This window comes from Rhinolophus sinicus, linkage group LG01 (assembly GCF_036562045.2).
Source record: "Rhinolophus sinicus isolate RSC01 linkage group LG01, ASM3656204v1, whole genome shotgun sequence".
NCBI classification, from domain to species: domain Eukaryota; kingdom Metazoa; phylum Chordata; class Mammalia; order Chiroptera; family Rhinolophidae; genus Rhinolophus; species Rhinolophus sinicus.
In genome coordinates this window covers 156,619,745-156,643,392 of record NC_133751.1, presented here as the reverse complement: position 1 = coordinate 156,643,392, position 23,648 = coordinate 156,619,745, and the positions used below count along the sequence as shown (strand labels likewise).

Below are 23,648 nucleotides of genomic sequence, written 5' to 3'. Positions count from 1 at the left end.
GAAGTTTTGACTAACGCTTGGTATGCTAAAAAAAATACATCGTCATTAACCATCTGGGTCAAATAGACCTTTTTGCTATTTTTAAGTTATTTTACCACTGATTTATAGCAGTAGGAATAAAGGTATAATGAAAATCAGCTTTATTAGAAATTTTAATAATTTAAACATACTGAAAGAAACCTCTTCATATCAAGTAAATCTTTGTACATAAAGATAAAGGATATTGTCATGAATCCTTTGAGCACAATAAGATGGTCCAGATTCTTGTTGCAGAATATTCTATGACGAAGTCCTTCAGTTGAATGACTAACTGATAAGAATACCATGTTTCCCCTTTTTCCTTGTAAATATATTGTCCAATTTATTGATTTTTGACTTTGAGAAAATGTGTCTAGGATAATGTCATTTGATGACTATGTTTGACTAATAGTGTCACCATCAGTTTTATAGTCTAGAGGTGCTGAAATGTCTCTTTGTATTTATTTTCTGATAATTATAAAATGTCTTCCTCCGTCGTTTTCTTCTCTTTACCATCTTGGTTGGACGATGGATATTTCTTAATTCTCAGTTGGAGTCAGTGAAAGCTTAAAATCATACTACAAAGCAGGTATCTCTAGTTTTTTATACATTCTTGAAAGATGGTACAGTACTTTGGCAAGGCAAGAAGATAATTGAAAGGTGATAATTTATTTCACTATTGCATCATCTATTTAGGTCGTTAAATCTGGATTGTTTTTATATTTCTACCGTAATAAATGACCACAAAGTTGCTTAAAAGAACACAAATTTATTATAGTTCTGTAGGGTCAGAAGTCTTACTCTGGTCTCATTGTGTTAAAATCAAGGTGTCTGCTGCAGGGCTGTATTCCTTACTGGACACTCTAGAAGAGCACCTTTTTCCTTGCCTTTTCCAGCTTCTAGAGGCTGCCTGCATTCTTTAGCTGGTGGTCCTCCGTCTTCAAAACCAGCAGTATTGCATCTTTCTTACTCTTCTCTGGTGGAAGTTAATCTCCCTCTAACCACAGCCAAGAAAGGTTCTTCACTTTTATATACTCATGTAAGTAGATTGGGCCTGCACCAATCTGGATAATCTGGTGTAATTTCTACAATTCAAGTACTTAACCTTTAATCCATCTGCAAAGACCCTTTTGCCATAAAAGGTTATAGTCACAGATTCTGGGGATTAGGCTCAGGCATCATTGTGAGCCATTCTGCTGCCTGTCATACCATCACACTTCCATTTTCTTTTTATTTTAGTGGTTTTTGTTTGTTCATTTTAACATAGTTGGGAATAATTATAAGTAATGATGAAGTAATTTCTGGATGATTTAGTAACAAAATATAGGAAAAATGAGATCAATAAGATCCCATAATGTATTAAAGGTTTACAGAAGGATCCTGTGGACATCTGGTAATTAATTGCAAGACAGAACGCATCTTATTTTTTTAAGGTAAATTTTATTTTTACTCTTTGGATGATCTCTAAGAAAGAATAAGTCCTAAAATGTCAGTCTTTACAAATAGAACTGCTTGAAAAAGAAGCTCAAAAACTAAAATTGGGTCCAGTGGACCCTGATGGAGTTCTAAGAGTTAAAACTTCTTGCCCAAACCAAGTCCACAAAATATTCTGCAGTTTCTTCTATTAATTTTATGGTTTCACTGTCATAGTTGCTCTTTAGTTCAGCTAGGCCTCACCTTTTATATAATACTGATAGGGATCCAGTTTTGTTTTTCTCCACCTACTGAGCCAGTTTTCTCAATGATGCTTCTTACATCATTTATGTTTTTCTACTGATTTGTGGTGCCATCGTTATCATATATTAAGTTGCCATGTATATGTACGGATCTGTCTGTGAAATTTCTCTTAATGTTCCAGTGGTCTGTGTTCTTGTGCTAGTATCACATAGAAAAAAAAATACTGTTGTATTTTGGTATGTCTTTTTTATATGGTAGAGCAAGTCTCTTCTTTAATCCTTTGTAAGGGTGACTTAGTTATTTATGGGTCTTTATTCTCTCATAACATTTGAGCATCTCTTCATTTGCTTGTTAGTGTTTGGGGATTCTTTTTTCTGTAATAGCTTATTTGTATCTTTTTTCCTCATATGATTCAAATGGAATTTTTATACTGAATGCATTGAATTTATAGATTAATCTATGGAGTACCGAATCTTTACAAGATTAGGTTGTCCCGCCCAGGTACATGAAATGTCTCTCCATTTTGTTCAATTTTTACAGAGTTCTTAAGAATTTTTGGCTAGTTTTTATTTTTTTATTTTTGGCTAATTCCTGGATACTTTAAAATGTTGCCAAAGGATTTTTATGATATTTTCTAATTGGTTATTGCTAACCTAGGAGGTTTTTTTGTTTTGTTTTGTTTTTAAAGATTTTATTGGGGAAGGGGAACAGGACTTTATTGGGGAACAGTGTGTACTTCCAGGACTTTTTTCCAAGTCAAGTTGTTGTCCTTTCAATCTTAGTTGTGAAGGGTGCTGTTCAGCTTCAAGTTGTTGTCCTTTTAGTCTTATTTGCAGGGGGCGCAGCCCATCATCCCTTGCGGGAGTCGAACTGGCAGCCTTGTGGTTGAGAGCCCATTGGCCCTTGTGGGAATCGAACCGGCAGCCTTAGGAGTTAGGAGCATGAGCTCTAACTGCCTGGGCCACTGGGCCGGCCCAACCTAGGAGGTTTTTGATTTTTATAGGTTGGTTCTGTCTTGTATGCAACAGTCTTGCTGTTGGTCTCTTTTATTGGTTGTAGTAGTTTGTTGATTCTCTCCTAAGTTTCTCCAAAAGAAATAATTGTCTTCCAAAAATGATAGTTTTATTTCCTACACCTCATGTATATATATACTTTTCCCTTATATTGGTCATGACCTTCAGTACTATGTCTTGTTCAACAGGAATCATCTAAAGTTTCTCCATTAAGTGTAACGTTTGCTATATACTAGGTTTTGTATATATAACCATGGCTAAATTAAAGAAGAGCTTTTCTATTCCTGGTTAGTTAAGAACTGTTTGTTTGTAAGTTTGTTTGTTTAAAAATTATAAGTGTTGAACTATGTGAAAGTCATTTTTTGTTCTTGGTTAAAAAGAATCATAAAATTTTTCTCCTTTGGATTACTAATGTGAATTATATTAATAATTTTAAATGTTGAACCTTATATGCATTTCTGGGATAAACCCTACTTGGTTATGATATACTGTTGTTGTTGTTTTAAGATATTATCGGGAAAGGGGAACAGGACTTTATTGGGGAACTGTGTATTTCCAGGACTTTCTTTTATTGGGGAACAGTAGTGTGTTTTTTCCAGGACCCATCAGCTCCATCCAAGTCAAGTTGTTGTCCTTTCAATCTTAGTTGGGGGGAATGGTGCAGCCCACCATCCCTTGCGGGAGTCAAACCAGAAACCCTGTGGTTGGGTGGAACCTCACGCTCCAACCACCTGAGGCATCCGGCTGCCCTGGAGATCAGCGGCAACTCAGCTGCAGCTCGTTGTCGTTATTCTAGTTGTGGAGGGCGCGGCTCGTTGACCTATGTGGGAATCGAACCCGCAGCCCTGTTACCCAGAGCTCACACTCAAACCAACTGAACCACCTGTCCGCCCGATATACTATTTTTAAAAATACATTTACTGGATATAATGTATAACTATTTTATTTAGGATTTATACATAAATGCTTATAGAAGAAATAGATGTACAGACCTGAAGAGTAGCAGTTTAGTGAGTTTTGACAAGTGTGTATACTCGTAGTAATCCATACCCATCTCAAGATACAGAACACTTTCATCACCCTACCTTACCTGTTTTATAAGTATGAATCAGTATCATGAGCCCCATAAAGTGAACTGCTTCCCCTTTCACTGTATTATCAACATCCTGTATATAATAGGAAATGTTCATGGGAAGATGGTTAGGCATTTACCCTTAAAACTATCTTGGCCTGGGGTTTGTTGGGAAGGGAGGTGTTTTACTACCATTTGATTTCTTTAATATTACTTAGTTTGTTAATCCATTTCATTTAGGCTTTTCAAACTTAAGTGTATAGTTATAATACTTTTAAAAACCGCCTTTGTTATTTCCTTTCTTTTCATTCTTTCATATTTTCCTTTTCTGTACATTCTTGCCAGAGCTCCAACTAACCACTATTTCAAAGAAATAGATTTTGGTTTTAATCTATCTCACTGTTTTCTTTCCCATTCATTTTTGTCTTCATAATTTACTTGTTACTTTGGGTTTGCTCTGTGGCTCTCCTTCCAGCTATTGAGTTGAATAATTACTTTATTTAAATAGAGACATAATTAATACACAATAAAATGTATAGATTTTAAGTGTTCAGTTATGTGATCTCCCCATGGTTTTTACTAAGGTATAATTTACATATAATGAAATTAGCGCTGTTTATTACATAATTCTGCTATAAGTTTTGACAAATATATATAATTGTGTAACCTCCACCACAAATTAAGATATAAAATAGTCCCCAAAGTATTACCCATGCCCTTTTGTAGTCAACTCCTCTAGGTTGCCCCTGGCAACCACTGATCTGTTTTCTGTTCTTGTAGATTTGCCAAAGAATGTCATATAAATGGAATAAGTATTGTAACATGCAGCCTTTTGAGTGTGACTTCTTTTAACTTAACATAATGCATTCATTTGAGATTTTTCTATGTTGTTGTATGTTATCAATAGTTTGTCACTTTTTATTGCTAAATAATATTTCATTGTATAAATATACCACACTTTTTGTTTTTCAATTACAGTTGACATTCAGTATTATTTTATATTAGTTTCAGGTGTATAGCATAGTGGTTAGACATTTATATAATTTACAAGTGGTTCCCCTAATTAGTTTAACACCCACCTGGCACTATATATGTAGTTATTATAATATTATTGACTATATTCCCTATGTTGTACTTTACATCCCCGTGACTATTTTGTAACTACCAATTTGTACTTCTTAATCCCTTCATCTTTTTCACTCAGCCCCCCAACCCCCCTCCTATCTGGCAGCTATCAGTTTGTTCTCTGTATCTATGAGTCTGTTTCTGTGTTGTTTGTTTATTCTGTTCTTTTGATTCCACATATAACCATACTTCTTTTTAATACTTAGGAACCAAGCTAGGTTATGCTTGTTATGTGGTAGTCTCTTAGAAGAATGTTAGTCAACTGATGTAGAGGAATGTAGAATCAAAAAATTAGCATTTCATATTCCTCAGTATGATTATTGATTAAGGCCGGGATCGTCAATGGATGCTAGAACCATTTAGTAAAATGTTGTGGAGAACAAGGTCTCAAAGTTTTACCTTATAGATTGGTTATTAATTACAAAAGAGAATATGGGCCTTTCAAATGGAGAGATTCGTTGGTGTCCACCATTTCTCCTAAATGAGAAACTTTTGGGTTGTTTCTAATATTTTGAGAATTACAAACAAAGCTACTGTAAACTTTGTATATTCCTTATCTTAGATTTGGGAATTGTTTATGTGGTGTAAATACCACACAAGACAAAGAATAGAACAATTTTCATCCCTCCGAAGTTTTCTTCTGCCCCTTTCCAGTCATTGCCCACTTCTCAAACCCCTTTCCTGAACCCCTGTCTGATTTCGGTCACTACAGATTAGTTTTGCCTGTGTTTGAATTCATTTAAATGGAATCATGCAGTGTACTCTTTTGTATCTGGCTTCTTTCATTTAACATAATATTTTTGAGAGATATCCATGTTGTTGCTGTTCAGCAGTTCATTCTTTTTTGTGGTATGGATATGCCACAATTTGTTATCTATTTGTAAAGTGATATTTGGATGTTTTCAGTTTTTGCCTGTTACAAATAAAGGTGCCATAGATATTTTTGTACAAATCTTTTTGTGGATAAATGTTTCATTTCTCTTGGGAAAATACTTAGGAGTGGAATAGGGAGGGTAGGTGTATGTTTTAACTTCATTAGAAACTGATAGTTTTCCAAAGTGTTTGTACCATTTCCTACTGTAACCAGCAATGGATGTAAGAATTTTAATTGTTCCACATCCTTACCACATTCAGTGTTATGATTCTTTCTTATTTTAGTGAGTGTGAATTAATCAGCTCAAGGGGTTTCCTTTTCTCTATGTCCTTGTCAACTCTTGTTATTTATGTCTTTTTGATAATAGCCATTCTGATGGGTAATGAGGTGATGTCTCATGGTAGTAAGATTTTTTTCTCTTTATCAATGGTTGATGTTACCTAAGTATGATTTTCTTTATACTTATTCTGTTTGGAGGAATTAGTGAACTTCTTTAATCTGTAAATTTACGTCTTCCACCAAATTTGGGGACTTTCTGACTAGTAATTCTTCAGATTTTTTTTCTGTTCCTTTTTCTCTCCTGTGACTCCCAATACATGTGTATTAGAATGCTTAACAGTGTCTGGCAACTAATTTTTCTCTCTATTTAATTTAATTTCTTTTTTCCCTGTGTTCACCGTTTATTGGTAACACAGGGCAATATTAGAGATTTGGGTCATTAAATGAACAAACATGGTGATACAGTATTGACATCATGACCTGGATTATGGGAGTAAGTGGTTTTCCAGGTCAGGAGTAGGAGAGAGAGCAGGTGTAAGATCCTCAAAGAGGAGAACCACATTACTCAGTCGCCAAAGGATTTTGGCTTCGGCTCATTAATGGCTGGGAGGAGAGCCAGTCCTGCCCACCATCCATGATCTTTGTCACAACAAATTGGAATCTCCACAGTTTTTCCAACTAATTGTAGGTACAAGAGAGAATAACTCCAGACTGACTTATATAAATAGACCTGGATGACTATTAAAGTACAGTCTATTCACAAGTTGGCAAAATCGTCTGAGTGACTGGCTCAGGGAGCCTTTCATGGACTCTCACTGTATAGGGCAGAGAAGCTAGTGTTGATCCCGTGCCCGTCATGGTTCCAGCTTCTGCTGTATTGAGGTCATCTTTGGCACCTCGTGTTTTCTCAGTGATACCAAATGCACTATGGAGCAAAGTCTGAGGACCTAGTATATTAACCCAAAATGCCCCTTGCCTCGTCACCATGTTCAAAATCTGTATGTTTCTTTGTTTGGACCAGTCCATGTTCTGGGTTTACTTCAATCCTAGCCTTAGACTATTCATTGCCCCAGTCTATTCATTGCCCCACATGCAGCCCCTGTCATACAACATCCTCCAGTGGTAAAGAAGACCAAGTCAGATCTGCCCCAGGTTTTATTAGCTCCACTTGGTAAAATAAACTCATCTGTGTCCTGCACGAGATGTCAGGGATCCATATGTCAATAAGGAAACAGGGTTCATACTAGTCAGCAGGATGCCGGCCAAATCCACATGTGAGTAACCAGCTCCATGGCTCCATAAAAGCTGGCCGACTCGCCTGTGGTTTTGTTGCCACTTCCCCTGCCGCGCTCCGTGGTGTTGCAGCAACCCTCCCATCTGCTGCTCAGGCCGGGCTCGTCTGTGTGGCCTCTGCTCCTCAGTAACAGCGGGGAGACCCAGGTTACCATGCACTCCTTCACGTGCTGACCTTCTGGGCGCCCGGGCCCTGAATAATTTCTTTCGATCTTTAGTACTTTTGTCCATTCTGATGTTATGCCTGTCCAGTGGATTTTATTTTAGAGAGCGAATTTTTCAGTTTTGGAATTTTCACCTGGCTTTTTTATATTTTTATTTTTCTGCTGAAATTTCCAATTCATGCATTTATTACAAGTATATTTTCCATTGTCGTCGTGAGCGTACTTAACAGTAGCTGCGTTAAAATCGTTGCTAATTCTAATATCTGTGTTATCTTGTGGTTGGTCTCTATTGACTGTCTTTTCTCTTGAGTATGGGTCACATTTTCTTGTTTCTTCATAAGTTTAGAAATTTTGTTTATATCGTGCACACTGTGAATGATACAGTATGGTGTAGTGTTTTTCTGGAGAGTGTTGATCTTTTTTGGTTATGTGTATTAGCAAAGAATTAACTTGGCTAGACTGAAATGTAAACTATGTCTCCCTACTGCGGACATCTCTTTACAGTTGTTTTAGCCTTGTCTGGACTACTTAGAGTCTGTTCCACTCTTGGAACAGATCAGTGACCGGCCAGAGACATGGGTAGAGGAAATAGGCAGAATTTGCAACTGTCTTTGTGGTGCTTTATTTTCTACCATAAGCCTTCTTACTTTCCAGCTGTTGTGGTAGTTCCAAACTCTGGGTTTTCAAGCCAGTAAGACTGCATGTTTTGATCCAAGTTTCAGCTACTCTGTGCAACTCACACTAGCATACTTCCCTCAGTCAAAAGCTGTAAAAACAGGAAACCCACCCAGTTCTATTCCTTTCTTCCAAATGTTATCTCTTACCATAATCTGCTGACTTTTGGTTGCTCATATACTTTCAGGTAGTTGTTCTTTATATTTTTTTCTAGAATTTTTAGTTATCTATGGGAACATTGGTCTGATAAGAGGTATTCTGTTATTACTCGTAGCAGAATTTGTATTTTTTAAAATTGTTTTAAAAGGTAAAAATATCCAATGAATTTATATTGATACTACCAATTCAAATCAGAACTATAAGGTTTTTATTTATGTCTGTATCTTCTTTCTTCTATACCAAGAATTGTGATTCTCAAGTACGTAAAGCAGATGATAGAATTAGAATATCACAATTATCTATTTCTTTCTATATCCCCCACCCACAGTTATTTTATTTCAAAATAACAATAGTTGTGCTATCACAATGACCAAAGTGATGACTGAAAAGTTAAAAAAATGTTTGCTTATGTTTTCTATTAAACCATCCCCCCAGTTTTTAAAACATTGTATTATTAACAACTTTAGCTATTAAACTTCATACTTTCTTCCTTTTATTTCTCATTTAGCCTTTATCAACAAGTAATATTATTGCTTGCCATCAGTTCTTAGGTTGAAACTCTATTCATTTTGATTATCTACAGCTTGTTCTCTGTATTCTTTGGGAAGGGCTCATGTGAGCAGTATTTCTTGATTTCTGGAATTTTGATAACAGTTTATCTAAGCCTTCTATATGTTAAAAATCAGTTTTATTGAATATAAAACACTTTATTCATATTTTCTGGAATATCTTAAACACATTACTGCATTTTCTTCTTGCATAAAGTGTTGCCTTTGAAAAATTGGATGTTGGCCTTCTGGGTGACATTCTTAGGTGTATGTTGTGCTCTTTCAGGCAGTGGTTTCAATTTTTAAACAATTTCTAGGAAGATTTCTTGAATTATAGTTTCTACTGTTTGTTTTCTCATGGCAGTACTCTTTAAAGGCTTCTATTACCTAAGTGTTGGATCTTTCTTCCTTCCATAGTCGTTGCTTTCCCTCAAATCCTTTTCATCCTTTCATTTCTTTTGATTTCAAAAGTGTTCCTCCTTTTTACCTTCTAGTTCTCTTAACACTTTATCTGTTTGATGTGTTTTCTCTTATCATTCAGGCTTAATCTTTATTTTTGAAACTTTTTTTCAATTTCTAATGCTTTCCTGAGTTCTGTTACCTTATTTTTGAGTTTTTTGAAATCTGATTTATGTTCTTTCATGTCTTGAGTCATTTTTGTAATGTCTTTTAGCTTAGTTCCAAATAGTAGGTTACAATTTTCACCTATTTTGTGAAATGTGTATGTGTTTCTGGTATGCTTTTATTATCAGGATATTATGTATGCTTTTATTATCAGGATCTTATTCTGTAGCTTGCTCTATTTTTTCTTATAATAACTTCATGGGATTTACCTACATCATTATCCGTTGCCTTTTTTTTTTTTTTTGGTTTGTTTAGGGTGGCTTTTCTTATAGTGCTCCCTCTGCTGTTGTTTTTGGGTACTCTTCAAAAGTGTGGTATTTGTTTTCTGAGATTTCTAGGCTTTGCTGCCTTCCTCACTTTTATTTTGATATTCTCTTTACTTTTTCTTTATTATACTTATTGTGCTCGATTTTGATTCCACACCCAGTAGTTTATCCTTATTGTAACACCCTTAGTGAAGGATCAGTTTCAAGAGTTCACGGGCGCTCGATGGCACCAACTTCCTCAGACTTCACCATGGACCCCTGCACTTAGTCACTGTTGGAAATGGCAGAAACCCTTCCAGATGTAGTTTCTGTACTCAAATGGACCTTCCGGTCAATTTGCATTTGCTGTTTTGGGAGTCTCTGTTCTCATATCTGTCTGACACCCTATTTCCTATTGCGCCCTCTCATGCCATGAAGGTTCTGTGGTTGTTGGTGATCTGTTCCCACCTCCTACTTGGTGGGGGGGTGGGGTTCTTTGTCACCTATTTTTGTTGTAAATGTTGTCTGTGGATTTGGGGTTTATGTTTTTATGTGGTGATTTAGGGATGCTCAAAAGCATTGCCATTGCCTCAGTTGTCCCTGAATCTTTCTAGTTTACCACTGCTTAATTGCTGTTTATAGTGTTCTTTGTTTCAAGTTTGATCATCTTGCCCTAATTAGATTATAACATCCTCTAAATAGTGATTGAATCTAATCAGTCCAAGTGCTATTTGTGTTGAAAACAACCTTTACAGTATCAGGCATAGGACTGGACATGTATGCAATAGCTCAGAGTCATCAGTTTGGAAATTGGTCTAAGGGTAATTATATCCCAACTTTTTGGGTAATTATATGCAACCTTTTAATAGTAGGATCAGCAGCTACTCTTACAAATTGAAGGGAAACAGGAATATCAGCTGGGCCTGCCTGAACATGAAGTTCATTCGTCTGTCATCTTTGGCATATATACCATACCCTGTCATCCTCTGGTCTAAACATTCCTGGAAGTCGTTGATCAGATGTCTTCTGATCCCAAAAAGTCCCATACCGATTATCCCAAAAAGTCCACAAAAATAGTAAGCATCATAGAAACATATTAGAAACAGCAAATGTCATCCTGAAGAATAACACCTTATTTCTGTTTGTCACAGTTGAAAACATTGTAAAAGAATTGTAGAAACTCTTGAGCAGAGCAATTAAAATAGTCAAAATGGTAAAAAAATTTTCTTAAAAGATTAAGGCAAAACAAACAAAAAAACAAAGATTGTCCAGTTTATTAAGATGAAGAGAGGCAAATGGGTGTGTGGGTGGGATATGATGGAATTTGATAAGATTGTGAAGGGAATTAAGGAACACAATACTTTCAGTTAAAGGAAACATTAGTTTGTATGCATTAGGTGGTAGTTTTAGGGATATTCTTATTCTAACCATAGCCCGATTCCTTTGCTTCTGAATTTAGTATTCTAAAATCAGCTAACACAAATCAGTTCCTGAAATACAGCAGAACTTTACTGAGTTGATAAAACTTTCCAATATTTATAGTGTTAATAAGTTGGTATTATTTTTACTTCGTTTGACTTTCTTGCTTAAAAGAAATCATACTTTATTTTCATTTCTGAAGATAGATTATTTACATTGTAATATGCTTCATTTAAAATTACTTCTAATTTTTCCCTTTTAAAAATCTTTAACAGGCTTCAACAAATAATGAAAGTTCTAATCACAGTTTTGGAAGTTTGGGATCTTTAAGTGACAAAGAATCAGAGGTAAGTAACTTTATTTTAAATATGGTGCTATTAAAGTAAAAGATGGAATTAACTTTTTTTTTTAAACTAAATAGGTTTTTGTCTTCATCAATCCTTGTGCCAAAGGTTACTACTTTTTAAGTTTCTTGTAGGAGCATTTTATTCTGCCTTATGAAGCACAGCATTCAAATTGAAGACTGTATTTGGCGTTAGAAAGAAAATATATATTTTCTTTGGTTATGTAGCTGAACTTGTACATTAGTGGTATAGATGTTTTCAATGGAAGACAGTTACTAGCCATTCATAATTCTAGGAGATGAAGGTGGTTTTTGTAATGTGTTTCACAGTTTTCTACTATTTCTTGTTATACTTACCAGTTTGGTCCTAAGTAAGGGTATGTTTACTTTCTGAGGTACAGATATAATTTTTTTTCTCTTTTTGAAATTTCTTGTGGAATTTCATGCTGTTGGTTTTCACTTTTCATATTTAGAAATATCTGAAAAACCCCTCCTCTCCCACCCACTTATCCTACTAAGAAAACACATAGGATTTTGTAAGTAGGCATTTGGATCCATTGTATAGTTCACACTGAGCATGATGTACTTGATGGCATCGTTTTAAAATGTACAGACAGGAATTTCTTTGGGTTTTAGCATTCACTTGTTGATGCTGCAACTTTACTTTTTGTGGATGTAGCTTTTAATATCGTCTCTTCTTGAATTACAGAGTTCTGTCGTGTGTGTGTGTGTGTGTGTGTGTGTGTGTTTTCTCCCTGTCAAAGTGAACTTATTTCTACCTGATCCATTTTAGTCTTTTTTCTATTTGGGTTAGTGTAGATATATCACCTTGGTAAATACCAGTAGGTTGTTAGCACTCAGTAGCTCTTAGCCATTTAGTTTTGGTGTTCAGTGGAAAGGGAATATCAAAAGGGGCATCTTTGTAAAGCCCCGTGTTACTGAAAGTATCTAGGAATCTGTAGGGTAGACAGTTTGTGCAGTTCTGTGCAGGCTCCCTGACACTCCAGAGGAGTGTGGCATAGGGCTTTCACTCATCAGGCTTTCCCTTCCACAGAGACAACTGGCAGGCAGCTGAAAGGACTGTGCAAGTGCCGGGACTTTATCTGCAGTAGGTTCCCGTGAGGTAAGCGTTAGTAGCCCCTGTAGCACCAGATGATCACAGTTTAGTTTTTTATTAAATTCACACACTTGTACTGAGTCCTTCAAAATTGTAGGTTTAGATCTAGTCAAAGTACAGTTTTTCAAAAACTACATCAAGAATTTTCACTTTATGTTTCCTGGACTTTCAAATATATCTTGATATTTCCAGATTTGGGTCTATGTAGTAATTTCACATGCCTCCTCTTTCATAGGCTTTTATGTTACGAAGAGCAATAAAGTAATTTTAGGTATTTCTCTTTTCTGTTCACCACATCTGGTGTTTTTGATAGATTTTTTTAAAAATAGTAAAACATAGTAGAAGTTAGATCAGCTATTACATATATTTCTATGTTCTTTATAGATGCAGTCTTTGGCTTCTTTTCAAAAGAATCAATCTATAAGAAAATACCACTTCCCTGTAAAGAATTCAGAGGATCACTTTGGGCTATATTTTTAGTTAAAAATGTTTTGTTTTGTTTTGTTTTTTCTTTTAAGACCATAGTGGCATTTGCAGTGAAATACAATTTGGTTCACCATTGATTGTACTTAGCTTTATTTGTATAGAAATTTTGACGTTTGGGGCAGTAATAGAAAACCTTAAAAATCTTTTGTCTTTTGCTATTCTGAGTTCTATATCTGGAAGTTTAATAAATGAGTGACACAGTATTTTGGAAATGACTACATATTATCCATTTCCTCAAGATTTAAAAAAGCGGTATTTATTTATTTATTTATTTATTTTTGTCTTTCCATTTTAAGAAGCTAAGTATCTGGAAAATGATTCCCAGGTTTTATTTCTAAACTAGATACTTTAATTAATGAATTCCCTTGGGGTGAAATTTCATACACATCAAGATACAGGTATTCATAGCTCATTAAGTCAAGTTGTTGGGAGTAAACAATAAATTGCAAGATAGTAGTACTTCTTTTTTCCCCAGTACCCCTAGAAGTAAAGTTTATGTAGTATTCCATTGTTTTCTGATGTCATTTTATTCTTTTGGTAACCCATTTCCTGATCATTACTTTTTAAAAAAACAATAGCTTTTTTTTGTTGTTTTTATGAACAAATAGTAATACCAGGTTTAGTTAAAAAAAAAAAAAAAGGAAAAAGAAAGAAAGCAGTTCTCTACCACCCACCCTTATGACAGCCTACTTTCTATTCTTTTAGCTGTTCTTCCTGGTATTTATTTCCACATTTTAATATAAGTAATGTGCGTATCTTGCTATTTTGTTTCATCAATTGGACATTATCTGTTGAGACCCTCTTAGTATTTATAAAGATTAGATTACTAATATCCCTTTCCTCTACTCTATCCTCCTACCCAATAATCTTTGCAGATACCCAGAACCCTCCTGTTTTCGTCTGTCTTTTACTACTAAAACTGAAAAGCACCTGATATTTTCTGTTGGGCTCATTGAATCTACTTCAACTGAAAGTTTTTATTTCAGTTTATATATGAAATATATAAACCTTTTATTTGTGAATGTAAATTTGTAGAACAAAATGTTTTTTCCTTTTGTTAATGCAATTGCCTAGTAGGTAAGAAGGTGCTGGTATTGTTTTTGCTTTATTTCACAACACTCTAGGTTTATTCAACAGGCTCCAGAAATTCACTGTGTTTTCATTAAGCATTTATTACTTATCTATTATTTTCTAACCTCTGTGCCCAAGCACAGAGAATATAAAGATGAATAGGAAACTATCCCTGCCTTCGTATAAGATCAGTGTCTAGTAGGACAGACTGTTTCATAAACTGTGTGGGCTATGCTAGCATAGATGGAAGCACAAGGTACTATGGGATCAAAGAACATGGATCCCTAATTTTATCTGCCTGCAGTGGGGAAGTGGGGAGGGAAACAAAGAGGTCTTTCTTCAAAGAAGAAATGATAGTTGTTAAGAAAAGCCGTGAATTCATCCCAGAGGACAAGGGCAAAGTGTGAGCAGGCAGGCAGGCAGGCAGAGGGACTGCGATATGCTTTGCTCTCACAGAGAAGCGTGGCAGGTAGTTTTGTTCAAGACGTAGGGCAGTGATTCTCATGCCCAGTTGGACTTTAGATCACCCGAGGAGCTTAAGGAAAATGCCATGCTGCCTACCTAGGTGATTCAGCTGGTTTGCAAACTTGCAGTGTAATACGGGAGGATATGCAGGAATGGTAAAAGGTAAGCAGGGCTCAGGGTTTAACAGCACCTGTATTTCATAGTAAGGAATTTGGACTTGTATGTAGGTTGTGGAGAGCCACTGAAGCAGGGGAAACAAAAGACGAAGTAGAGGATGAAGGCGCCTCCCAGGTGGCAGTGTAGAGGACAGGATTGGAGGGAAACCTAGATTGGGAAGATTATTGATTTCAGGATTACTGTGCCTTTGCAAACTCCAGCCCTCCAAAGTTTAATATTAGGAAGAAAAGCTTCAAGTGGGAGGGGTTCTAATTATAGTGTTCTCAAGTTTGCTGTTTGGGCTCTGCCTCCTCCTACAGATTCTTTAACTTTGGGTATTGATGCTGTCACCACCGAGACCCAAGCTTCTCATAACCATGTGCAGGTGAATTACCGTGGGTTCGTATGTCTGTAGGTCTCCAGTGGGGGTTTGCATTTCTCCAGCAAGCTCTCAACTTCCACTAGATATAAAAAGTAGGATCAGTAGGGTTTGATGACTGAATGTGGGGAAAAGAAGGAAAGGGAAGTGCTAGGATCACTGTGAGGTATCTAACTTTAGGTGATAACTCAGGAAAGAAGGGGTCAGGCTAGAGATGAAGACTTAGCAGTGTCTGGCATTAGGTGTGAAAGGACTGGGTGATCTGAGGATTCCTGAGAGTTCCTGAGACTCTTTCAGGGGGTCCACAAATTCAAAACAATTTTTATAATAGTGCTGAGACATTATTTGCCTTTTTTGCCATAATGCTAAGACATATTTGGCTTTCAAAATTTTTCATTTTCTCATGAGCTTACCATGAAGATACCCAGAGGCTCTATGACACATGATATCATCACTGATGATTTATGGATTATGTACTTGTGTATTCTGGTGTTTAAAAGTTGTTTAGTTTTAAATTCTAAAATGGTAAATACCAAAAGTTATATCCCACATAAATAACAGCTCTTTGGGGCCCTGAGTAGTTTGTAGAAGGGTGCTAAGACCCACAAGTTTAAAAACTGCACAGTTTAAAAACTGAACTCATCCTGATAGTTTGTGTAACACTAAGAAATGTTAGTAGGCAGGGTGGGTGTGCTGGAGAAAGGAAGTGGATAGATAGTAGGAAGAAAAACAAAGTGAAGGAGAAGAATAATGAATAGAATTAAATGTCACAGAAGTCATTTAAGATAATGACTGTAAAAAGTGACTAAGAATTTGTCACTTAGGCTTCGTTTTAGCAGATTAATGGGAGCAAGATGCCAGATTATAGTAAGTTAAGGAACCATTGGAAAGTGAGGAAATAGTGACAGCAAGTATTGACTACTCTTGGCAGAATCTTGACTCTGAATGAAACGGTTTCTAGAGTCTAACAGGCTTGACATCTTACGTGTTAATAAAGAAGAAAGGGTCATAGCAGAGCTATGATGGAACAAAGAAAGTGCTGAAGAGTGAGGAGAAAATAGAACTGAAACTCAGCACGTTTTCCTGGAGGCTGTATGCATAGTGAGATCCAGACCCTGCTGGGCAGGGTTAGCTGTGGGCATAACTGACCAGGAGCGTCCTTTCTCCTGAGGGGTGAACTTCCACACCTAACAAGCTTTCTCCTACTTCACAGTGAAAATAGAGGTTATTAGCTGACGGAAAGAATCATGAATAGGTTGTGGGTGTGAAGAGAAGGATAACAAATTTTATGGGAGGATCAGGAAAAGGAGTGGGGGAGGGGGTCACTCATCCTTTATTTAAATGTTTTAGAGTACCTGAAGGAGTTAGAAACATGGTCTGTATGCCTTATCTGCTGGCTAAACGTCCAGATTATTTTGTGATGACAAAAGAAGGAATCCATGCCTTGATCCACCCATTTGTAGTTCTTGCAGGACCCTTCCCATGTCTAAACACAAAGATCTTCTCTACTTTCTCTAAGTTCTGTAATTGCTGTCCCCATCCTACCTTACCCCAGCCTGCTAAGATAAATTAGGTAGGTATCTTGTAGCTCATTTGGGATTTATAGTGAATATTAATACTATAAACGTTCCTCCTCCCTGCCTCTCCTTTTGGAGATCCTAGAATATATTTCTCTGCTTTCTTTTATTTCTCACTGAAGTGGAGTATTTGTGTCTGATTATAAGACTGGATATAAACATCGTTGAATTATATCATCTTTAATGTTGGAGAAACACATTTAAGTATATTTATACATATGTGCTTACTACATAATAATGTTTGTAAAGCAGACGCATACACGTGACAGATTATTGTTTTTTGCCTCCATTTAATCTTTAATATTCATCTTCTATGTAACCTGAATTAGAATTGAGCAATTTAAAATATATTCTATCTCTTTCACGAACCAAAGTATTTGTTTCCCTTCCTCCTGGGTAATTATCAATTCTTTAGCTCTCTATGACCCTCTCCTTAGCACATTAGCATTAAATTAGTTTATTTTTGATCCAAGTGCATTGGGGGATTTTTGGGCTATTTAAGATTAAGGATTTTAAGTTCAGATGTGGAAGCTGGGACAATTGTTGCATCTAGACATTTAAACTTAGTCCAACTTTCAGAATTGTAACGATTGTAATGAAAGAAGAATGTAATATAGATATGATGGCTTGATTGTCTTAATTTACCTCTAACGATGAGTAATGAAGGCCCTTTTATGAAAGAAGATCTATGATTAGCTTTCTCATTTGAATTAAGTTTCTAGAAGTAGTCTGGGAACTTAGTTTTTTCTTTTTCCCCTCAGTTAAGTTGAAGTTACAGTATTGCAGACACTTTGAAGCATTAATGCTTTTGTTCTGTTCTTTTTTTAAAGGGCCACATTGTGTTTGCTTTTTTATTTTCATATTTTGGAAGAAGTAGAAATTAAAAGTAGTAGGCAATTAGACCTAAACCTAACTTGGACCTGGCTTCAGGGAGGCATTATTTCTATTTCTAGAACTTCATACTGTTTATAGTTATTTAATAGGTTTTTTAAATGTAGAATCTTATTTTTTGAATAAGGTATTTTAAAATTGCTTGTAAACATGCATAAATTGATTAAATGGGTTGTCTTCTATTCTTAGTAAATCAGCTGGATTAGGAGAGTGATGGGTATTTCCTGTTTTTACCTTATTTTTATATACATACCCATCTCTACTTTTTCCTGTTTCCTTTTTGCCCTATTAATAATTGTGTTCAGTTTGAATGTTTCCTCAGTGAACACTTAGGTACCCAGGATTGATTGGAAGTTATGATTTTATTTGAAAATAGAGGTATTAACTGGCCATAAATTTTAGGTTTTAGATTGATTTTTAAAAATTCATTGAAGTTTTACTTGTCTGTATATATTTGTTAAATCCCATACAGATCTTTTCTTTAATGTCTTAATTTGAGTTCCCACTAAGAAAGAAAAAACTTGAAAACCGAATTTAATGATATATAGTTTAAGAATCATCAAAAATTACATTTTTATGCCTATTCCCCTCCGAATGAATTACCTTGTTTTTGACTTTGTTCTGTTTGTATCTGTTCAGCTTCTCAAGATTGTTAGACACCTAGTCATTTTTAAGAAATATCCTTTGTATCCTGCTGCCTGCATTATTTTCTAAAATGTTTTAGCTTGATAAATGGTCTTTGTAGTGTTCTATTTGATGGGTTCCTGTGTCGTCTTCTTTACTTATCTTCCAGCCGGTAGTATTTTCTCACTTCTTGCTGTTAGGTGGGCCAAACCATAATCTTAGTAAGTACTATTACGTCATTTGTTTTGCTGAGACATTGTATGTAACAGTATTGTTATATACAGTGTACAGTATGTACAGTAACATTGTCTTGAAGGTGGGTACTGTGGGTGTGCATGCAGAATTGTGTATTTTGTAACACTAATAAAGACATTGTCTCAGTAGGAGAATAAATTTGTGGGGTTTTTTCTCTCTCCCTTATTAAAACTAATAATCAAATTTATAAATTACAGGATTTAAAAGTTCCTGTGAAAAACCTGGAATTACTTTGTAAATTTTTCTTTTATTTCAAAGAGAAAACTGTATTTAATGCTAACACCATACATTAAAGGACATGCTCTTACAGGAACTACATTCAGCTATAAGTTAGTGTGTCTTACTCCAAAGCCATATGATAGGGTTCACAGCAAAGAAAGTGGCTCTATTCTGGCTGAATATACTCATATATGTCCTTAGTCTCCCGGAAGGAAAAGTGAACTTGAAACCAAATGTGGGTCTGATACTGACTCTGTGCCTCTGTTTTTATAAAGATGGAGGACTATGTGTCAGAACCATCTGGGAAGCTTTATCAAAGTAAAAGTACGCAGACTTTCTGCTGGGAAATTCTCATACATTCTGCCTAGATAATCTTGCAATTTCTTATAAATCATGAAATCTTGAAATAATTCACTAAGCCATTTATTTATCAAGCAAACATACAGCTGTTAAATGTTTCCCTTTATAAAAGTGCATTTAGTATGGGTGGTTGGTTGTTTTTAGAGCAGGAAAGTTCTAAGCTGATTGATGAAAAGATAGGAAGAGGAAAATGCCAGGTCATTTTTAGAATGAAGACATACTTTAAAGTGAAACTTGGTATACTGCTTGACCATAGTAGGGGGGTCAGTAAATATTTGTTGAATAAATATATTTAACTTCACTTCAGTTGTAGCTTGGTAGTTTTTGTGTCAGTACAAATGATTCTGATGTATTCATCAAAGCAAGGTTTCTAAACCTTAACAGCATTGATATTTGGGGCCAGATAATTTTTGGGGGTGAGGGAGGTTGTCCTGAGCAATGTAGGATGTGTGGTAGCCTCCCTGTCTAACACATCAGATGTCTGAAGCCCACAGTTGTGGCAACCACCAGTGTTCTCCAGAGATTGCCAGATACTCTGGGGGCAGGGGCAGATCTCCTCGGCTTGACAACCACTCCATTAATGAAGGAGGGAAAATAGTTTTAACACATTATCTGGGGAGCTAGATTACAGCTATGTAAGTTTCACATCTCTAAGTATGGAAACAAGCCCAAGAAGATTAATTTTCCCACAGATAATAAGTTAACAAGAGTCAAAAGTCTAATTCCAAAGTCTTTTATTTCAAAGCAATGCTCCTTAACTCCTGTGTAATGCTCTCTCTGTGTAACTAAGACGGTGTATAACTTAATTAGTTAGACAAATGACCCTAGTAGTCTTTTTAAAACAATGGTATTCTGTTTTGGAAATATTTAGATGTAAGGTGATTTATAGTAATCATCAAATTTGCCAATCCAAGGTATGCCTGGACTTATAGCACTTCACAAATGTTTTGTCTGATAAGTATTGCTTTTAGACTGAATTTTAAGGGCATTCAGCACAAGCTGACATTTCTGAGAGATTTGGTTTCAATGTCTTATGGTAGAGTTTTTAAAATATTAGATGTATCCTTATGTCAGCAGAACATAGTGATTATTTTACGAGTTTTCTTTAAGATTCTCATTTTCTAGGATAACCGAGTAACCATGACAACCAATTACACTTCTTATATCCTAATGAGATATATGTCTGCTACATGTCACAATTTTGGTCTTTAATTCTTAATGGAAGATTACATAAAGAATAACTTCCTAAATTTAGACATTCTCTAAAGGGGAATATGCAGGAAACACATGACTTATTATTATCTTATATGTAGATTGACCATTGCTAATCCTGATGGTACATCAGCATCATTTTTCAAAAATAAGAACTTTTCAAAAATAAGAATTTCTTTGGTGTCTTTCCAGAGATGGTTAAATTTGGAAAGGGGATTTCATCATGAACTTTAAATAAATTTTTGAAAGTGATTTTGATATATAGTCAACATTGAGAATCTGTGCTATTAGATAAATGATAGAACAATTTCTTTTGAAAAATAAAACCCCTTTTTCTGGTTATAAATGTAGTATTGCTATAGCGAAAACAACAATGAAATACCTTTTTTTTAAAACACATCACATAGAGCTTAGATTGGTGGGTATTCTTATACAATGTCAGTGTATGTATAGATTGATATTGCCTTTGAAAGTGCAATTTGACAATATCTTTAAATGTTTAAACGTGCCTTTTGTGATACAGCATTTACACTTAAAAGTGTCTCTCCCAAAGCAATAATTGTATGAGGACCTCTAGGGATTCACGTTCAAGGAAATGTCTATAGGGATATTGTACAGGAGCATGTTACTGTATCATGAGTGTCATAATGGAAGAAAAGTTACGAAATCACTGTTCTAAATTGTACTATTATTAGTACTTTCAAAATGCCATCATTTCTAGAATAAGTTATCTTCAAAATTTGTTTTTTCCTCCAACAGCGGTTGCTCTGTGTGGCTCTTTTATTCTGGTTGTATGATTTGAAAACAACTTACCAGATTATATGAATAAAGGAGAAAGTCCAACTTTTTAAATTTTATGGTTTATGCTATTTAACAAATAAAACCTTAAAGGGAAAGCCAGAGAAGAGAAAATGCTGAGAAATAGTTATGTTACATAAACAATAAGAAAATGGCAAACAGTACTGCATTTTATCAATATTGAAGACTTAGTACATATGTTCCTTTTAAATATATGTGAATGCAAATTAAAATGTGTCCAGGTGATAGGAGCTTAAGAAGTCAGACTGTAAGGGTGGCAAGGAAAGTAGTTTTAAAAATTGAGAGTAAGATTTTTTTTAGTATTGTATTTACGTACTGATAGGTTGTGGGAGCTGCATATTTGTGAAGGGAGTAAAAATCTTCCACGCTTTTAAAAATAGGAGCTGGCACGCTTTAAGTTACCTCTAAGACAGCATGCATTTTAGTTGGGTGGTTGCCCAGTTTTGTCTTATTGGCTCTTTACCATCTTTGATATTACATATTATTAAATAATAAAGGCAATATAGCAGAAATTAGGCTACACTCAGATTTGCTGGTATTGATTGGATTTACTTTGAACAGCAAGGAAATGCTCTTACTCAGAGATAGGATCCCAAAATGTTGCATACATAAACATTTTTTTACACTAAATATTGAAATCAGCAATATAACCGTGATCTTCTTTTAGGTGTTAAAGATTCAAGCAAACATTTCCAGATAATAGTTCTCAAATTAAAGTTTTGACTCTTGGGCAGAGACAGGCTCTGTGAATTTCACGTCTTCCCAGCTCAAAATCATCCTTGAATTAGGACGTACATATTTCATGATAGTTTTTATCTAAATATAAATTGGATACAGAACAGCAAGGAAATTATCACAATTTCAGTGTTCTTATAGTGCATAATTCTAACCTAGTTTTTATAGCAAAAGGTTGGAAGAAGCAGTACATTTGATATTCTTGAACAGAACATCTATTTTACATTGACTATTCTTATAAGGCTCCAGATTTTCCGTTCTCATTCCAGGCTGTTTTGATACGTGCCATTGAAGTAAAGATTTTTCCAGCATTTTCCTGTCTCACATCTAGTTCAATAAATTGTGCCTAGAAGTGTGGATAAAAATTGAATATTGTTCTTTCCAGCTGCAAGCAAAAAGATTTGTCATGCCATTTGTTCACCTTGAATTTGATACCTGAGTAACTATATGCATCATTGGAATAGCCAATGAGTTGTATTTTTGAAGCTAACCTTTAGCTAAATGAATTGATCAGAAAAAATCAGTCTGACAAGTTTGAGGGTTGAATATTTTGTTAGGGATATTGTTTAATATTAAAGTAACTTTCTGTCTATTTTAAAGCATTTTCTCATTTAACAGAAATAAACTATATCTGTGTCTACTAAGTATAATGATTTTATTAGAGATCATGATACTGGACTTTTTGTTGTCTGTTCAGTCAGGGCTGAAGAACTCTACTTAAAGAAGAGGTGAAGAATAAATTTTAATATACACTCCTTTTTCTTTTCTTGATGTTATAGTATCTTTTCACATACTGTTACAATTTTCAATAATGAATTTATGCCAACAGTTTAGTCTGTCTAGTTGGAGGCTTGTGGAGGTAATTAATCTATTTTCATGAAACAATCCATATTGATTTATCTCCCTCATTCTGTAACCATGTTCAGATTTCTGTTTTGTTTTCTTATATTTGGTCTTATTTGCATTGAAGAAAGACACGTTTGTTTTTATTTTAAGATAAACCAAGGCACATGATTAAATATGAAAAGTTTGTTTAATAATCACTGGGCTTACATGCCAAATGAAATTGGAACATTAGTTTAATTATGTCATGTCACTGTTATCTCTTGAGTCCTTTAGACTTGTCTTTGGTTTTTGAATGTACTTTCAACGGCTAGAAAATACTGTGTAAATTCACAGTAATATCTTGGAACATTTAAATGCCAGAGTAATCGTTCAGGTTTTGGTATGATTACAAATTAGCATTTATAAAGCTAAATTGATTTTAAAGAGTACCAGTCTCTCATCATTTTCTCCTAACCACTGTTCAACTTGTATGTCGGAATTCTTTGACTTTTAATCATTTCTGTAGTCTTTCCATCTTTACTTTAAAGCCAAATCATATTATTTTGCCTTCCATATTAATCCTTCCTATTGTGGTCAATTATAGTGCAATAGTTGAGAAAATATGTAGAGAAGAAAAAAAAGAAGTGACATCATTAGTGAGAGCAGTAATAAGGTATAAAGTGTTCTGTATAAAGTGCTCAGTGTATGCAAATTTTACATCTTCTGCAAACACAAAAGCAGCCTGGTTGATGTCGTTTGGGTTTTGTAGGAAATCGGTGGTCAAGATCAGGGGATTTTCAAACGTTTTTTAAGCCATCAAACTTTCTTCAGAGTAAGTCTAATATAGAATCTCAATATGAAAATGATAGGAAATCCTGTGTTTGCAGGTACAGGGGGTGGAGGTGGGAGAGGATGTGTCTCTGGTAGGC

The 23,648-nt window shown here is 35.1% G+C and overlaps 1 protein-coding gene and 1 pseudogene across 1 annotated transcript in view; one reads left to right on the top strand and one right to left on the bottom strand.

Annotated features, from left to right (window-relative positions):
* The window catches only part of TLK1 (tousled like kinase 1), a 125,179-nt gene that overhangs the window by 40,895 nt on the left and 60,636 nt on the right, over positions 1-23,648 (top strand). Inside the window, exon 3 of the mRNA XM_019727410.2 lies at positions 11,461-11,532. Within this exon, the coding sequence (XP_019582969.1) occupies positions 11,461-11,532 (72 nt within the window). The remainder of the gene's footprint in view (positions 1-11,460; positions 11,533-23,648) is intronic.
* LOC109445247 (mitochondrial import inner membrane translocase subunit Tim23B) lies at positions 6,812-7,506 on the bottom strand (annotated as a pseudogene).